At 39.9% G+C, this 17,069-nt stretch overlaps 4 protein-coding genes across 6 annotated transcripts; 2 read left to right on the forward strand and 2 right to left on the reverse strand.

Moving 5' to 3' along the window:
* Positions 1 to 50: 50 nt before the first annotated feature.
* plekhb2 (pleckstrin homology domain containing, family B (evectins) member 2) lies at positions 51 to 6,425 on the reverse strand. 3 transcript variants are annotated; one of them, XR_014597242.1, is made up of 9 exons: positions 6,195 to 6,425; positions 5,028 to 5,078; positions 4,687 to 4,839; positions 4,500 to 4,602; positions 4,346 to 4,385; positions 3,978 to 4,064; positions 3,585 to 3,699; positions 2,137 to 3,503; positions 51 to 768 (listed from the first exon to the last, which is right to left on the reverse strand). XR_014597242.1 is itself a non-coding variant. In XM_084010663.1 (8 exons), exons 2-8 carry the CDS (start codon positions 5,062 to 5,064, stop codon positions 3,364 to 3,366), a joined length of 678 nt encoding a protein of 225 aa, XP_083866789.1. In that variant the 5' UTR covers positions 5,065 to 5,078; positions 6,195 to 6,425; the 3' UTR covers positions 886 to 3,363. The 3 variants fall into 3 exon arrangements, 1 of the variants encoding a protein (XP_083866789.1); XR_014597243.1 differs by having other exon boundaries at positions 3,585 to 3,702; XM_084010663.1 differs by lacking the exon at positions 51 to 768 and having other exon boundaries at positions 886 to 3,503; positions 3,585 to 3,702.
* A 202-nt stretch (positions 6,426 to 6,627) lies between these two features.
* Positions 6,628 to 11,630, forward strand: ing5a (inhibitor of growth family, member 5a). The gene is made up of 8 exons (XM_084010662.1): positions 6,628 to 7,048; positions 8,469 to 8,540; positions 9,084 to 9,250; positions 10,082 to 10,193; positions 10,290 to 10,389; positions 10,507 to 10,642; positions 10,729 to 10,790; positions 11,031 to 11,630. Exons 1-8 carry the CDS (start codon positions 7,012 to 7,014, stop codon positions 11,068 to 11,070), a joined length of 726 nt encoding a protein of 241 aa, XP_083866788.1. The 5' UTR covers positions 6,628 to 7,011; the 3' UTR covers positions 11,071 to 11,630.
* Positions 11,631 to 12,272: 642 nt separating this feature from the next.
* On the reverse strand, positions 12,273 to 14,132 carry cep19 (centrosomal protein 19). Its single transcript, XM_084010664.1, has 2 exons — positions 13,832 to 14,132; positions 12,273 to 13,401 (listed from the first exon to the last, which is right to left on the reverse strand). Exons 1-2 carry the CDS (start codon positions 13,959 to 13,961, stop codon positions 13,055 to 13,057), a joined length of 477 nt encoding a protein of 158 aa, XP_083866790.1. The 5' UTR covers positions 13,962 to 14,132; the 3' UTR covers positions 12,273 to 13,054.
* A 205-nt stretch (positions 14,133 to 14,337) lies between these two features.
* Positions 14,338 to 16,698, forward strand: pigx (phosphatidylinositol glycan anchor biosynthesis, class X). Its single transcript, XM_084010862.1, has 6 exons — positions 14,338 to 14,470; positions 15,241 to 15,328; positions 15,410 to 15,545; positions 15,888 to 16,101; positions 16,255 to 16,355; positions 16,457 to 16,698. Exons 1-6 carry the CDS (start codon positions 14,407 to 14,409, stop codon positions 16,592 to 16,594), a joined length of 741 nt encoding a protein of 246 aa, XP_083866988.1. The 5' UTR covers positions 14,338 to 14,406; the 3' UTR covers positions 16,595 to 16,698.
* Positions 16,699 to 17,069: the final 371 nt, after the last annotated feature.

The raw sequence follows: 17,069 nt of genomic DNA on the forward strand, positions 1-17,069 counted from the left end.
ATTAAGGAATGCTGACGCTCTTTTAAACATCTGACTAACCTTTTAATGGCTATTTTTTTATTTCTATATATATATATATATATATATATATATATATATACACACATATTTTCCACACTATGACTTTATTCTTTGGGGTTTAAGTTGGCTACGTAAATTACTTATTACTGTAGTCATTTGCACATTTGTTGTATCCGACACGACATGGTGAACGAACGTCTCAGGGTGAAATAAACAACACAAAACAAACAAAAAAACAGGAGTCATTATTAACTTTGTGAATATATATTTAATTGTTAAAATACATCTCTTAGTTAACTATCATATATTTGTATTGTAAATAGGGTGGATCATAATTTACTTAGTACATTTGATTTCACATCTTAAAGACTATTTAGGACCTGTAGAAAAAAATTACATCAATGTTATGCTGCTTGCACAAGCTCATCATTTGCTAAAATGACATAATTGGGAAATGCAAGTCTTAAAACATCTCTTGGTAAGTAAAGTGTCGTTAAGATATAAAGATATGCAGAAGCTTTGAAGAGCGGACCGAACGTGTTCTCTGAGCATAAGTTGCTACTTCAAAGTGAATAAATGCAGTCATAAGTATGAATAATGGAAACATCTGACAATGTTCAAGTCATTTGGAGTGAAATGTAAAAAGCCAATTGAAATGCAACTAAATCTCAAGAGACTGATTGACCTGATTGGTATTTGTGTGCTACTGATGAAAAAAATGAAAAAAGCAAAAGTATCAAATTCAAACTAGAGATAGACCGATATGTTTTTTTCAGGGCCGATACCGATTATTAGTAGTCAAGGAGGCCGATAACCGATATTCGGAGCCGATATTCATTTGCAGAAAAAGTGAAAATACTGGTGTCAAAATTTTGAATAATACAAACACCAACACTTAACTTCTTTTAAATGCCTTTAAGCATATGTTTATTAAACAGCTTTTCAGAATTGCAACATGTATAATATAATAATAATATAATAATAATAATAATAATAATAATAATAAGCTGCTTCTGTCTATGAAATATGGATATTCTTTTGAGTAGTGTCCATGGGCGTTTTGTTTTGGCAGCAATGGCCCTTTCCTCTCCCTGCCCTAAATATGTGTGTATATAGTGTACTTCTTCGGTGCCATTTATGTATTTAACTTTCTCTATCACTACAGTCTGACTCTTTGACCGTCATTTGCTCTGCTCTGAACTCCTCCGTGTCTCCGTGGCAAACACAACAACTCACGGCCAAGCGTAAATCAGGCTTTCCGATTGGCTGTAAAAGCTGCTACGGGAGCCAATAGGAGTGTCCGAGACATAAACGTAACTCTATACGTCACTAGCAAGATGGCGGATGAGAAGTGATCGACGATATACATAAACAAAACAGAGAAATGCGCCACGGAGACATCTAGTCACATATTTTACAACTTTACGCATTCGTTTTGTTGTCAGAAATAAATCGCTCACATGGGCAAGCAGGGTACCGTTATTTAGCCCCGTTTCTCTAGTTTAAGAGGAAAAAACCGCATGTTTCTCGCGCAAACCATTACGGAGTTATGACGCTCTAAAGACAACATGATATTTTGTAGCGTCTACGCTACAATGGGTCTCAGTTAACAGACACCTCTGGAGGGACTGCGAGCGAGCAGAGCTGCCGCTTATGTTTGTGTTTTGGGCTCATGGTAACGTTACTAGTAGTTGTGAGTTGTAAAGGACTGGGATGTTTATTACAATTTCAGGAGAGTCTGCTGCGTTAACTTATCTTCGAAACGTATATCTGCCCTCCGCAGCTTCTCCACTCGGCGAAACTTTTTCTTCTCGCCGCCGCGTGTGTGAGCAGCACTGAGCATGCACAGCTTTCACTGCTGATTGGCTGTTACCCATGCCATGGCTCTGTGTGTAACCAATCAGATGGTGCTGTGGGTGGGACAATGCTGGAGACAGAGTAGTGGCTGCAGACAGAGAGGCGCGGCTCCATCAATGCCAAAATAACCCAGTTTTAAATTGATCTCTTATCGGCCGTCGGATTAAAGAAAAAGGCCGATGCCGATTTGCGTCAAAATGCTGAATATCGGCGCCGATAATCGGCCCGGCCGATAATCGGTCTATCCCTAATTCAAACACACTTCAAATGCGAAAAAAGTATGTTTCAACAGCTGCCAATGAAAGAAATAACTTAAAATAATGCATGCAACGTGTGAGTGAGGCGGAGCGAGGTCCCTTTTCGCTTCAAAGCGCTTCGTGTGAATGCCAGCGTTTCCTCCTACGTGGACTCATGTGGCGGTGATGACGTCAAACATCCGTCACAATCTCATCTGCTAAAATATACAGTGATTCCTTGACTCTGATCTCAGACCTGCGGCCAACACGAGTCACCCAAGGAGTTGCAGAAACATGGCAGACAAGTAGTACGTGTAAAACAGAGTAACGGTGATTAACGTAGAAAAAACAACAACAATAAAGCACACAAATTGATGGCTATTAAAAGTAATTCTGCAACGACAAATGTGCTCCGTAACGCGGAAACAAACTTGAAGAACAGTGAGGACCTGAAATGTACAGTACGTTAAAGCAGGAGTGTCTTTGCTGTCGTTTAAATAACTCTTAAGAAAGTAGAGATGCACCGATTGAACCTTAAAAAACATTCAGAACAACTAGATGTTTGATCATGTTTTTTCTGTGAAAGAAAGTTCCAAAAATGTTTGCCTACGCTGTCAATTATAGTTATTTGACATTAAATCAGAATTAACTGGGAAAGTTGCAATCGGTGCATTTCTATTTAAATGTAAAGGTCCAGTGTGAGGGGATCTGGCACCATCTAGTGGTGACGTTTCAAATCACAACCAAACTGAATCTTCTCTTGTGCAAAGCGTGTAGACCTACAGTGTTTGGTTTGCCGGCTCCGGGCTACTGTAGGAAGAGTGGAGCCAATCCGTATGTAAATATGAACGACTAACAATGACATCCTTACTTTCAGGCATTTATAGATGAAAGATTAATATTCCCCCGATATGCTACACACTGTACCTTTTTTTTTAAGTGAATAATTGTTGTATTTTTTAAGAACACTCATATTCAGACAACACAAACGGGGTGGGGAAAGTATGAGAAAGTGCTTACAGTATTTACTGTGTATGTATGTATGTATGTATGTATGTATGTATGTATATATATATATATATATATAGTATATAACAGGTAGGGAGCAGATCACTGCCCATCACAATCATGCTTCGTAGATGGAAGTAGCCCAACAGACGCATCTGACTCATGTGATTGCACATAGAAGAAGCCGAATGCAGCTAACACGGGTGACGGCTGTGATACTGGACACACTGTGATCGGGACGCTAGAAGACTGCGAAGAGGGAGCCCAGTGCCAGACCAGTTACCGCTCCGGTCAGCATCCCCAAGGCCATGTCCCCTCCATCTTCACGTTGCCTTTCCTGAATAACGACGTGGTTCACGCTGGGAGCAGCAGGGTACCCACCTGGAAACGGCAAGCGTCTCAGGTAAGTTTGCAATGATGGGATTTTAAATTGTCTTCTGTATATATGCTGAGTTTATTTACCTTGGTACTGATAGGGATACGCTACGGCATAGGGCTGCCCGTCGGCAGAGTATACGATCTGTGTGGCGTGTGGCGGAGGGGCGACGTAGTCTCCGTAGGGACCCGGGGCGTAAACCTGCTGGAAAACCACAGAGAAAAAGATCATTAAGACACTGTTGATGATCCTCTGTGGGATGCGAGTAGTAGCTATCCCTTTACAATACTGAAGAGGTGTTTATTTCCCAAATACTGCTTCCATGACTACACCAGTAGATGGGAGTATGCTCCAACTTTGTTCATGTTATGTAGTGATGTTATTCCTTTGTTAGATTGGATTACCCTTGAGAAGAGGCATGTCACACCAAGCCTAAATGTGGCAAAAATGGATGTATGCATTCTGTTTGTGCCTTTTACCTGAGGTGGGGGACCGTATTCTGTGTAGGGGGAAGGAGCAGATGCCATCACTTCCTGCCCATAGCTGATCTGAGGCGCAGCGACCATCTACAAAATTAAGTTAAATGACATTTGGACAAATGAAAACAGTAGAGAATTCTGACCAACGCCCATAAAGACAGTTTCTTCCGCTGCACTGAGGTTACTATCATACATGTATGAGAGTTGGTTCAAACCATAATTAAGTATTACATATTCGTGACGCGTTATGTTCTAAGCCTCAGAAGATAAACATTATATTGATAGCCTATAGCAGCCTTAGTCCTGGCTTATTTATTTAATACAACAGGCTGGCTTTAAAACAAGACGTTAAACAAATGAAAACTCACCGCATTAATCCTGGCATCCTGAAGTGCCATGGTCCAAGCCCTGCAACACAACCACTGATGTAAAAATAATGTGTGAAAATATAAGCATTCACCAAAAGTGAATAAGTAAAGCGTCAAATTGATATGATGACTCGGCGCGATTGTGTTGTCTTACAGAGCGTCGTCTGCACTGTCTGCACACAGGCTGATGACCCGTCCATCTCGGCACACTATCTGCAGCAAAGCATCGCGCGTCTTCCCCTCCGGCGCGTTCAGCTCTGAGAAGACAGAGAGAGGTGGGTTAACGCTCTGAAGTGTGAGGCCGATAGCGTTCTGGTGCGAAGGACGACGGCGACGAGCACCTTGACACGCAGCAGCGCTGCGGATGTTGATGCAGTCCACCCTCATGTGGATGTCGTCCTCCATGTCACACCGTTGTTGATCGTTGTAGAACACGAGTCGTCCGTCGGCCCAGAGGTCAAACCAGTTTCTTTTCCACCGACGCAGGATGGTGCCTTTCATCGAGATACAACAACTGAGTTTATATAGTAGCAAATATCACAGTTTTTTTCTTTATTGTAAGACAGAAGACAAAACATTAACAAAAACAGAACAAAACAAAACAAACAAGCATTTTTCACAGCATCTTTCAACAGAATATAAATATTATTGCTTAATATCCGTGTGGTAAACTGTTACTCACTCTGTCGATGGAGCCAACCACTCTTTACCATAGCCATCGTTAAGGCGACACCTAAAATGATAAAAGATTACACACACACACACACATCAGTTAGCATCTGTCTGATATATTTATTATTACATTCATTTGTGTTTTATGGACTGATTTTAACGAATCAAACAACTGTTCTGTAAATACCATAAGTAGTGAGCAGTGTTTTATAACAGTTGTTGTTTGTAAAGTATATTTTTGTATAATTGTTCACATGCAGTTACAGATAGTGGATGGACACGCAGTTACATATCTGTATAATGCATCAGATTTCAACTGTTGAAATGTGTTTATTATACGTGTTGTGTGTGTCAATACATTTAATTCCTCATAATAATTAGTTAATTCAAGTTAATACCACATGATACCATGTTATACCATGTTTTAGTCTAATCTATCATATTAGTTCAATTCACTATATATTATCTTATACTATGTTATATTGTTGTACTAATATATTACTACACTATGTCTATGTGTCATACATTAACCTGCTGTACATTGTTTACTTACATTTGTTGACCCCAAATTATCTTGTGTAGTTTATATATATATACGGTAGTTTTATTTTATTCTATTCTTATTTTACTTCATGTAAGGGCTATAATTAGTTTCCGTCGCTTTGTATCCGTGTTGGGCGTGGTGGCGAAGCCAAAACAAACCTCGTGACTGCTAGCACTATTAGCATAAATACACACACACACACAATATAATAAACAGAAAAGCTAGTTCCGAGCGAGCACAGTAGATCGATTTTAACGTGTGACGTTCAGGCTCATATCGAGTTTTGCAACTCGATATGAGCTCGTGAACAGAAGCTATCGACGCCATATGGTCACGGTTAAAAATCACATTAGCATAAGCTAACGTTAGATGGGTTTTAACGACACTTTAGTTAGCCAACCTAACGGTTATCAGCTGACGGTTTCAAGTAACAATAGGCCGGTGGTGGTTGTGTTCATCCTCATGTCTTAAGTGAGTGGGGAGATAAACGTTGTAACGATAGTTCTCACCACAATCAAGCGCAGTTTAGCTTCTTAGCATAAACTATATATATATATTTATAAATATACATATAAAACCGAAGATAACGGTTACACAATTGATATAAAGCTGCGTGAGATTTTGGTTACTTACTTGTTTATTTGTATTTGTTGTTGCCTTTTTTAGATGATATCGTGACGAGCGAGGAAAACACGGAAGTGTGACCAACAAAAAACGACGAAGAAGAAAAAAAAAAGATGACGCTCTCCTTGGAATCAAAAATCCCGCACGATAAACCGGAGCGGACACGCAGCCTGAAGACGAGGCGTTATTTCTCTTCGATAGCGGCAGTTAGCCCCGCCCGCGGCGCGTCTTCTTCTTCTTCGCGGAAGCTGGGGAAAAGTACGGGGAGGCGTTTGTTTTCGAATGACGTCACCACCAGCTGACGGCGCGTCAGCCAAAACGCAGGGCAGCAGCGGGGGCGCGCGCCCCGTCCGTTTATCGTCGCCGCGCGCGCTGGTGGGCGGGACCGACAAATGGGGTGAAATAGGTGTTTTCCTCTGTAAAGTTCACACACTGTGTGCGCTGAACCGAATCAAGTGAATGAGGCCGCGTTTAACCGTTACGTTTCAGCAGCAGCGGTGGTGGTGGTGGTGATCGGGCGCGGAGAAAAAAGTACGGATCGATGAGCGATATTGGTGTAAATTGATTGAAAGTTTTTTTGTTATTGTTGTTGCTTGATTCGTGCAGAGAGTCTGCTATCTATCCTGCCGCGCAGACGAGTCGCACAAACTCAACACGGATAAGAAAAAAAAGTTGCACCCCATCGTTTCATAACCGCCCCGTCAGCGTTATCTCCGAGCACACACTGACCGACGGGCGACCCGGGGTCACAAAACAAGCCCCCAACAGTTCTCTCCGGCCAACAGTTTTTCGAGAGCTAACGCAGAAGCTACAACGGCAACCTGAAATGGCGACGGCGATATACTTGGAGCATTACCTTGACAGTAAGTATCCTGGTTCACACTGCGTCAATGTTAACGCTCTGAAGCGTCAGTTTGAGATTCAATTTGAATGTATCTGTGTACTTTCTTGCGTCGGTGGATGACTGGCAGATAGCGGCACCTTAGCATTAGCAACCTAGCTGTTTAGGTTCTGTAGCTCGCTAGCTAGCTAACGCTGTAGCATTGCCGTCGGTGGTCAATAAAGTTGGGCAAACTTTACACGCACAGCGTAGAACTCCCTCGGGAGGGCAACGTTGCCCGTAGCTTCAACAGTGTTGCTTCTTTTATAGCCGATTTAAACGCTAACCGTGTGTAGTTAGCGTTAGCGGTTCTGTCATAGCAGCTAACTAGGTGACCTAGAAACGAGCGAGGGATTTCTAAAAACAATGTTGTCCCAACTGCATGTTGTGAAACTTTTCAATTGGGTCAATGTTTGGGTCAAAATTTGTGTTTTTGTTGCTGCAACCTGTTGATATTAACCGCGGTTCCCGTAAGCAGTTAACTGTTACGCGCCGGGGCGGGGTATTTGAAGTGCGTCACATAATGTAGCGTTATGGGGCTCCCCCTCCCCATCTGTGGAAGCCCATTTCCGCCACTGTCAGAAATGTATTTTTCAAAATAAATAGAAACTGTATTAAAATATTGACTTAGTGTCTAAAAAATAATGTGAAACTTTATATTAAAATATTGACATAGTATCTAAAAATAATGAGAACCTTTAATAAAATAATGTGAAACTTAATAGAAAAAATATTGACGTATCTAAAAAATAATGAGAAACTTTATAAAAAGACTTAGTATCCCAAAATAATGAGGAACTTTGTATCAAAATATTGACTGAGTATCTAAAAATAATAAGAACCTTTATCAAGATGTTGACTTAATATCTCAAAACAATGAGGACCATTATCCAAATATTGACACGGTATCTCAAAAAAATGAGCATGTCATTATTTTTTAGAATGTTTGTTTTTTTTGTTTTTTTTACTGAAAGTGGCAGAAATGGGCTTCTGTAACTATCTGAGACTCTGTTGACACTAATGCATATGCCAAGTGTACCAAAGTAAATATTCCTTATCTGCCTTAAACAACTTTATAACCCACGTTTAGCAAAACTGTAAACATTGGCCTCTATATTGCTCTGTAAGTGAAAGATAGTGAGTTCACTAAAAGAGCTTGAACCCAAGAAAAAAAGCCACAGGTAAAAGTTGTTTGAGACAACATTTTGAGAAAACTGTTTCCCCTTATTTGTTTTGTTGTCATGTTCTGAATACACTGTTGTTACAACACCTGTGGGAATTAGTTTTAAAAAATTTTACCTGGAGGGACACTACTTAGACTAAATGGAAAATAAGTCAAGTGCTAGGAATGAAATGTGTCTCTCCCTCTCGGTTTCCCTCATCCTCATGTTGATTTCTTCCAGGTATTGAAAACCTGCCATGTGAGCTGCAGAGAAACTTTACATTGATGCGGGACCTGGACAACAGGACTGAAGGTGGGTCATTTAATCTCCTAAAGCTATCATCGTCACACCACACACACAGTCTACATGTACAGACTGATTTGCATCATCTCGACTTGCATTGTTTTGATTTGTACGTGTACGTTTATGAAGTCTGGTGCCTATTAACAGTAGAGCAGCAGAGAGAGAATCTACATTTCTCCTGGCAGATGTTTGAACAATGGATCAGATCCTTTAATTGTAATTTAGGTGATCCTAAATTGTTAAACATTACATTTCCTTCTTTGTTTTTATCTATTTATCAGCTACAATAAATGAAAAATATCTAAGCAGGTATCCAGGGCCTCTAAAGGGTTACACTATTTAAAACCAATCGTAAAAAGTTTTAGATTAGTTTTAACATAAAAAATTAACACTTGCTCCCGCGCTCACTTGAAGCTCTTTTATTTAATAAGTGAAAGGTTTCAGTCGATTGAACTTCATCAAGTCCCAGTCAGATTAGTTTTAAACCAGGCGTCCAGCTTTTGTGCCAGTCGATGTCGGTTTTTCAGCGCTGTTATCACGTTGTTTGAGCAGAAAAGAAAGGAGAGATCGACAAGCTGGCCGAGGAGTACATCGCGAAGGTGAAGAACCTGGCCTCGGAGCAGAGAGTGGAGCACCTGCAGAAGATCCAACATGCCTACAGCAAGTGCAAAGAGTTCAGCGACGACAAAGTCCAGCTCGCAATGCAGACATACGAAATGGTCAGCTTCCTCTCACTGTTATGAACATTTTCATAAAGTCAAAATTTTGGAAATAAGCATTAAAGATGTTCAGATGTTTTGAAGCAGGGTTGTATGATGCACTGATCCATACATAGTCAGTTCTATTGTCTATAGTAGAAGGTCGTTGGCATGGGAGCAAAGCAGTGTACTGATGTGTACACAGGCAGCAAAAAACGTCTTTTCAGTTTAACTGTACGTTATATTTAGAATGTTTTCATTTCTCTACCTTGCCCCTTTCAACTACCAGACTCCTTTCACAAAAACAGTGATTTTACCTCTCAGAACACCAGAGTTGCTGCTCCGTCACCGCCTCAATCAGTGTGTTTGTGTCATTGTGAGAATTTGGTGAAGCCAAACTAAACACTGTAAAACACCAAAGTTACATATTAACACAAAGGAACTAACTGATTGAGGCGGCAGTAGACCGGTACCTGCCTTGTTCTGTAAAGTAAAAATGACTGTTTTTGTCAAAGCAGTCTTGTGACTAAAGAGAGCCTAGATAATGGCTTCAGTTTCCCTTCCAGAAGGATCCGACAGCGAGGTAAAGTGGTGAAAATACTAATATTGATCTTTTTAGGTGTCTAAAATCAATTTGGCTGCTGCAATTATCTATTGGCAATCGTTCCCTAGTAGTACATCACTTTGCTCCTGTGCTGGATCGCCATCTATTTTGGGTATTACTCTGATTTATGACCTCCATATAATCCCACTTTTAAAAACAATTCTAACTTTCTTATATTAAAAGTATATTCCCAATTTAGCAAATGCCAAGCGTACACATGTTCAGGTTCTAAATCCTTTTTCATGCAGGTGGACAAACATATCCGCAGGCTGGATGCAGATCTGGCCCGGTTCGAGAATGAGCTGAAAGAGAAACTGGAACTGAGCGGCTACGAAAGTACAGACGGAAGAGTGCCGAAGAGTGAGTCGGAAAACCGGCAAAAGGCTTTCGTCAAATGGCAAAACTGATTGATGCAAAGTTGTTGTTTTTTTAATTAAACAAGATTATTTCCCACAGAGGGCGAAACCAGAACCTTGAGAGAGAAGCGTCCATCCAGAGGAAGAACAAGGAAAGGCTCTGATGAAGATTCGCCCAAAAAGAAAAGGATAAAAAACAGGTGTGTTTGTGCTGCTGGCTCCATCCTGCCTAAATGGGTTTATTAGATGGATTTTCCACCCTGTTTTTAATCGTGTTTGATTCTCATCATACTCTGTGTGTTATGTTGGACTCGTAGCCCCGACGTGACTGAAGCTCTGCTGCCCATGCAGCCGTCGGACGTGTTGGACATGCCAGTCGATCCCAACGAGCCCACGTACTGTCTGTGCCATCAGGTGTCGTATGGAGAGATGATCGGATGCGATAACCCAGATGTGAGTGTTTTCTTTCTAACTAATTAAAAAAAAAATCGGCCTGTTTCGGTGAGAGATTCTTAATGCGGATGTTTTTCATCCCTCAGTGTCCAATCGAGTGGTTTCACTTTGCTTGTGTCGATCTTGCCTCAAAACCCAAAGGAAAATGGTAAGAACTTTACCTAAAAATAATACTTATAATAGAAACAAGTGTTAGGTCCTCATCTGAGTTAAGTAATAGGTGTTTAGCAAGGATACCTTGTTTCTATATGTTGTGTTTTCTTTCTTTCGACAAATGTATTTATTGTAAGTCGCTTTGGACAAAAGGGTCTGCTAAATAAAAAAAATATATATAAAATCATTATTGTAAGATTGTTCTGTGTTTAAACTTATTTTTCTCTCCTCTCAGGTTTTGTCCGAGGTGCACCCAAGACAAGAAGAAGAAATGAAAATGATCACTTTTTAGAAATGTCTAGGGTAAGGGTAACTTTTTTTTTAACCTGGACACTATTTTCCTCCATGTTTTTGTAGAGAATGGGGATAAGAATTTTTTGAAAAAACGGTCCAGTATTTAGTGTTAATGTTGCAGACAGCGACTGCTTGATGCAACTCCTCACCGCCAACTCACATCCACTAAAAGTATATGAGGAAAAATATGGTCCAGGTTATAAAAAGAAATCCATCAAAGTTACCCTATATCTAATGATGTATGTATTTTTGGTGTAGTTTAATAGTGGAATGTGTATATATATGCAGATCCTTTAACTTTCCACAGGCGTGGTAGGACGTACAGCTTTTTTTTTTTTTTTTAAAGGCCTAATCCAGATTCGGAGTATAAGCTACATTTGTGGCGCCGTTATCTCCCCTACCGATCACAATGTCCTTCCTCTCGAGTCCCTATAGTGTACATATTCATCATTACTAACTTGGAAGTCTTGGATTGTGGCTCTAGTATACTTGAAATATCGATTTAAAAAAAAAAAAAAAAAAAAGCTATTTTTTAAACAAATCAACAGCCTGCTGAGGAGTATTTCCCATTTTAAAACACCTTGAATCCTTAACCAAATATCGGTGGTGAAAATAGGAGTCATGTGTCAAGACTTTCAGTTGCCTACCTCTTTGGGGAGCCAATCGGCATAAATGACTGCAATTATTACATGTAAAAAAAAACGTTTTGATTGGTAAACCAAATGAGCAAAGCAATTTAGGTTCCGTCTTGATTGATTTTTTTCAAAGAACTGGCGACGTTTTTGAATGTATTGTGGTACCAACGGTCAGTCGGTCTCATGTCAACTGAATGAGGTATTTAAGCACTTTGAGAGAAAATTTCCCCCTGAAGAGGTTCAATACTGCAGGCTCGGTTTTATGATATAGTTCATCTTTATTCAAAACTTTGCCATAGTGCATCGCTTCAGACCATGTGGAAATGCCGTTATTACACACACACACACACGTGTGTATGTGTATATGTATGTATGTGTGTGTATATGTGTGTATATATATATATGTATATATATATATGTATATATGTATATATATATATATATATACACACACACATATGTATATACGTATATATGTGTGTGTATATATACACACACATATGTATATATGTATATGTATATACGTGTATATATATATATGTATATACGTATATATATATATATATATGTATATACGTGTATATATATATACATATATGTATATGTATATATATATGTATATATATATATATATATATATATGTATGTGTGTGTGTTTTGTATATGAAACAATATTTTGTGGACGGTTTTCTTTCCAAAGATAGATATATATTATGTTGTATTGCTTAATTATCGGTGTACACATTTTAGCAGGATTTAATAGCATTCTTCTTTCATATTCAACTGTGAATATCATGTTTAGGTTTAAGCCACAGATAAGGAGCCAAAGTCTTTGTATTTTGTAAAATAAAAAATAAATAAAAATCAGTATTTTATAACAAATAAATATTCACTATTATTCACGCGTGGCAGTTTTGAAATCAATCATGTTGAGTGTTTAAAATTACCTTTTACCCTTGGTGGTACCTGCTGTCTTTTAGTGTTAATGAATACTGCAATTTCTTTCTGTGAAACAAACACTCATTGTACCTTCATGAGGGTTATAATGTTCTCTGTTCAGGTATATGGACATTTTTTTTTTACCTTTTTAGTTCTCTTCAACTGTATCGCACTATAACTGAAGATGTTTCTGATATCTAGTCCATCTTGTATTGATGTTTACGAGGTGGGAAAACTTTTGGCACTATAACTAAAAATGACCAAGTCAACACAGTGCTACAACAGCTGCAATAAAAACAGAACATAATAGATGTAGATATATCTTGCAAAGAGATGAGCATGACATTAAAATGCACAGAACACAAGGATGCCGGGTGTTTGTGCAGAGTTTTTAAAATCCATCATCGGACTCTTCATCCCAGCTGCACGTCTCCTGGGCTTTCTTGCTGAAATCCATCTCCACGTCGTAGACAAAGTCAGGGTCATCTTTGTGCCTCTGGTTCCGCTCGAACACTTTGTCCATTTGGCCCTTCTTGCGAGCCAGCTCGTCGTCGTCCAGCTTGTTCAGGTCCTCGTCGGGGTCCAGGCGGAACGAGGCCAGGCTGTGCTCCAAGCTGAGGCCTTGCATGTGGTCTCGCAGGATGACGAGGAGCTTCTCCAGCTGGCTCTGGGACACGGCCTCCAGGTAGTCCCTGTGCCGAGGGTGGTTCTTCAGCGCCTCTGCAGCCATGCTGTAATCTGTGTGTGTGTAAATATTTATTTTTTTTATCAAATATATTTAAAAAATAAATATTTCAGGGTGCTCCTTTTGCTGTCCCTATTTGTAGAAGTTAAAAAATCCATGAATTGGTTGCCGATTGCTTTAAATTGGTTGCCCATGCCCCCCGAACATTATGCTGCAGCCTGTTTATGGTAATTTGATGAAACACATATTTGAGTATATGTATCACCTGAGCGTAATATAGCCTGAAATAATCAAAGTGTTGATACAGGACCCTCAGCCCAAGCCCTTATCCTTTAAATTAACATAGTGCATTAGTGGTGAATATTTAAAAAAAAAAAAAAAAGTAGTAAACGTGATTACATCATGATTTCTGGGGTTCCTAAGGTGTGAGAAGAAAACAAGTTTACGTTTATGTGTAGGAAAAAATAATCGTGTTGCCCTTACCGGAATATTTAGAGAAGTTCCTCACAGGTATTATTCTTTTTCGCACATTTGAATTCCCCTTGTGTCCATAGACTAAAACTATACACGGAGGACTGAACTGCACTCCGCATCGCTTCGCCTCGAAACTCATCTCGTATAGACGCAGCGATCTAGTTCCCGGCGGCAATTAGTTAAAGCATTTTAACCATAGTAATTAATATAATGTATATATGTGTGTGTGTATATATATATTAACGATATGTGCAGCGGTGATACGCGTTAAACGTTGCCTTGGCGTTAATCGGCTTCGAACCTTTTTCTGTCTCGCCTGATGCCTGTCTACATTTACGGTTAATATTTTAACATCATACTGTTCACTCACAATGAGGGTAATGATTTATATCCGATTGTCTAACCAGCACGTGATTATTGCCTCAGAGTTTTCCCACAAGGCCCGATAAGTGTTTACTTCTAGTCAGGCGCAGCCGCAGCTTCCCTACAACTACAACGGGGTCCTTCAGCGATCTCTTCCGTAAACAGTTTCAAAATAGTGCTTCCAGCAGCCGCATGACTACGTTGTAAAACACTCGTTTTTGATGTATTTTGTGCTGTTTTCTGTGTTGGCTTGTTTACCGACATGTCATTGTTTGATGGAAAAAGGTAAGGTGACGTCATATATCCTTACACCACCTAGCTAACACGAATAAACACTGTGTTTTGTGTGTGTCACCAAAACGTTCGACCTAATTTCAGTAAATATAAAGTTTCAGGGATCGGTTAATTGATTATTCAAAATTGCCCGTAGGTGTGAATGTGAGCGTGAATGGTTGTTTGTCTCTACATGTCAGCCCTGTGATAGACTGGCGTCCTGTCCAGGGTGTACCCTGCCTTCGCCCAATGACAGCTGGGATCGACTCCAGCTCCCCCCCTGAATACAGGATAAGCAGTAGACAATGGATGAATAGATGGTAAAGTTTCAGATATGTTAGGCTGGACTAGGATTGACCCATTCTAAAGCAGCCTGAATAAATACGATTATTACTAATCTAGGAGACCGATAGCCGATATTTGAAAGTGATATTTGTCTGCAGTCAACAACATCAACAACAACAACAACAACAAAAAGTCTCAAAAGGTGTCCAAATTTAATGTAACATAAACTCTACACACAATAAATGACAGATAACCATAAACATTCTTAATATCGGCGCCAATAATTGGCTAATAGTCAGTCGACCCCTAATGGCTATTGACGTTGGAAATTTAAAATTAATTTCTTAGTCTGAAAACCTAACATCTCTATATTTGACTTTGGCATCGTCATCTCTTTTTGTTGTGGTTGTTGTTGACAGAACTAACAAGGAAAATCACCAATAGATGCATTATTATATTAGTAAAATAAACCTGCTCTGCCTACGTATTTTTTATAGATGTGAAGAACAACGGGAAGCACTGTGGGCTTTTACAGCTTGAATCCTCGCTAGTTTCAGTGGAGATCATCAAGAGGGGCTTTCACAGGTATTTTCCAACGATAACCATCATCCTGTTCTTGTCCATGTGAGTGGAATGAGGAGGTGATTATCTGACATGCTTTTTTAGGGAGATGGTAACCACTGTGGAGCTCAGCCCCGATGTGCTTAGTGAGGTCAGAGTTTTGCTGCTTCATCGATGGCCCAGAGGCGTCTACATAGATCCATACCAACTTGCATCCCTGAGCGATCAAAGTGATTGGCAGGTAAGACTGAAATGGAATTTGTTCATCCATTTATAGAACAGAAAAGAAGAGAATGCCATTACAGTCATTGCACATTGTACACTTACACACTCACTTTAAAATGATAAAAAGTGGACAAAGAAGGAGAGGAATTATAAGCTGATCAAACAAGTGCATAGGAAAAAGGTAAAATAGTATTGCATGGTAAAAAAAGTGACTCAGCTTTCAAGTCGTCAGATGTTGCATAGTTCGGTGCAGCAGAGAGAAAATAAACGTAAACAACACATAGCACATTGTTTGGAAAATATGTATAATGCGAACCACATCTTTTGTTGTATTAATGTATGTATTGACTTCTGCAAGATATTACTGGACTCAGCCATTGACCTCGAGGTGCCGGCTCACATGACGACAGGATTTGTCACCTACGTGTATCCCAGACCCGACGGACCGACTCCCAGGCTGCTTCAAGTAACGATTCCCGTACACGGTCGCTACCACGAGCCTTCGTTCGCGGGTGAAACGCTTACATCCGTGGACATAGGACATCCGGAGCTGCTGCTGAGGACTGAGAGATGTAAGTGGATCATCTTTATTCTGTAGTCACGTATGTCTCTATTCTCAGAAACTATATAAATGTATATTTATATATTCTTGTGTATGGTTAGAACAACAACTTGACTATTAAAGACTCTCAGAAATTATGTGTTTGTCTCTTCTTTCTTTCTAGGTATGCAGCTCAACAACGCGGAGCCTCATACTGTCGTGGACGCCCCCTGTACTCCTGACAATTCAAGCACGTGTCAGTGGGTTAAAGTCAAGCAGCAGCAGGTGATTTTATATGAATCTTTTCTTAAGTGTGTGTGTGGGGTGGGTACTAATTGCCTATTTGTCACTTTTTCTTTCTTACCACTCAATCCCGTACCCTGTAGGAGCGAGGCCATGTGAGTGTCCGGTTTCCAGTCGGTGACGGGTCTTTGGTGGCCCCCGTGTGCAGTGGAACCCTTCTAGTCACGATGCTCTGCTGTGTGACTCTGTCCAAATACATGTGGAAGCATCGCATTGTTTAAACAGCGGCAACTTATCTTCCGTCACAAAGCTCAAGCCATAAATATACAGTTCTGTCTGACACCAGGATCGTCCTGGCATCAACATTCAACATTGAACATCAACAGGCCATGAAAGAAAAAAACATCACACAGTGGTGACACAGATGGAGAACAGGCCTATTTTATTTTATCAGTGCAGGTTTCAAAACTGAGGATGTTTCCTGGTTTGACTCTGTGACGTCATCCAAGAAGATGACACATATTTATTTTTAAGTTTGAAACACTGGACTCTAGACTGTTTCACATCATGTTACAACAATATATCTGAATAATAAAAAATAAAAATTCCATCCTGCTGTTTTTTTCTGTCTTGATGAACTTTCTCCAATTTTCAGAGGTCAGAGGTCTCCTTCACAACAATCCTGAATAAGCTGAATAAATTAACAAAATGAGTTGCATATTTGGAATGCAAATCTCTGCCTATTAGTTTTAACAC

This window comes from Eutrigla gurnardus (genome assembly GCF_963514095.1).
Source record: "Eutrigla gurnardus genome assembly, chromosome: 6".
Classification (NCBI taxonomy): domain Eukaryota; kingdom Metazoa; phylum Chordata; class Actinopteri; order Perciformes; family Triglidae; genus Eutrigla; species Eutrigla gurnardus.

Coding starts and splice junctions, on each gene's coding strand:
- plekhb2 (XM_084010663.1), bottom strand. CDS start 5,064: ATGGCTATGGTAAAGAGTGGTTGGCTCCATCGACAGA. Junction 4,840..5,027: donor TGGTTGGCTCCATCGACAGA/GTGAGTAACAGT, acceptor TCTCGATGAAAG/GCACCATCCTGCGTCGGTGG. Junction 4,386..4,499: donor GACAGTGCAGACGACGCTCT/GTAAGACAACAC, acceptor GTTGTGTTGCAG/GGCTTGGACCATGGCACTTC.
- ing5a (XM_084010662.1), top strand. CDS start 7,012: ATGGCGACGGCGATATACTTGGAGCATTACCTTGACA. Junction 10,390..10,506: donor AAGAAAAGGATAAAAAACAG/GTGTGTTTGTGC, acceptor TTGGACTCGTAG/CCCCGACGTGACTGAAGCTC. Junction 10,643..10,728: donor TCGGATGCGATAACCCAGAT/GTGAGTGTTTTC, acceptor TTCATCCCTCAG/TGTCCAATCGAGTGGTTTCA.
- cep19 (XM_084010664.1), bottom strand. CDS start 13,961: ATGAGTTTCGAGGCGAAGCGATGCGGAGTGCAGTTCAGTCCTCCGTGT. Junction 13,402..13,831: donor GAACTTCTCTAAATATTCCG/GTAAGGGCAACA, acceptor ACACACACACAG/ATTACAGCATGGCTGCAGAG.
- pigx (XM_084010862.1), top strand. CDS start 14,407: ATGTATTTTGTGCTGTTTTCTGTGTTGGCTTGTTTACCGACATGTCAT. Junction 14,471..15,240: donor TCATTGTTTGATGGAAAAAG/GTAAGGTGACGT, acceptor TATTTTTTATAG/ATGTGAAGAACAACGGGAAG. Junction 16,102..16,254: donor GCTGCTGAGGACTGAGAGAT/GTAAGTGGATCA, acceptor CTTTCTTTCTAG/GTATGCAGCTCAACAACGCG.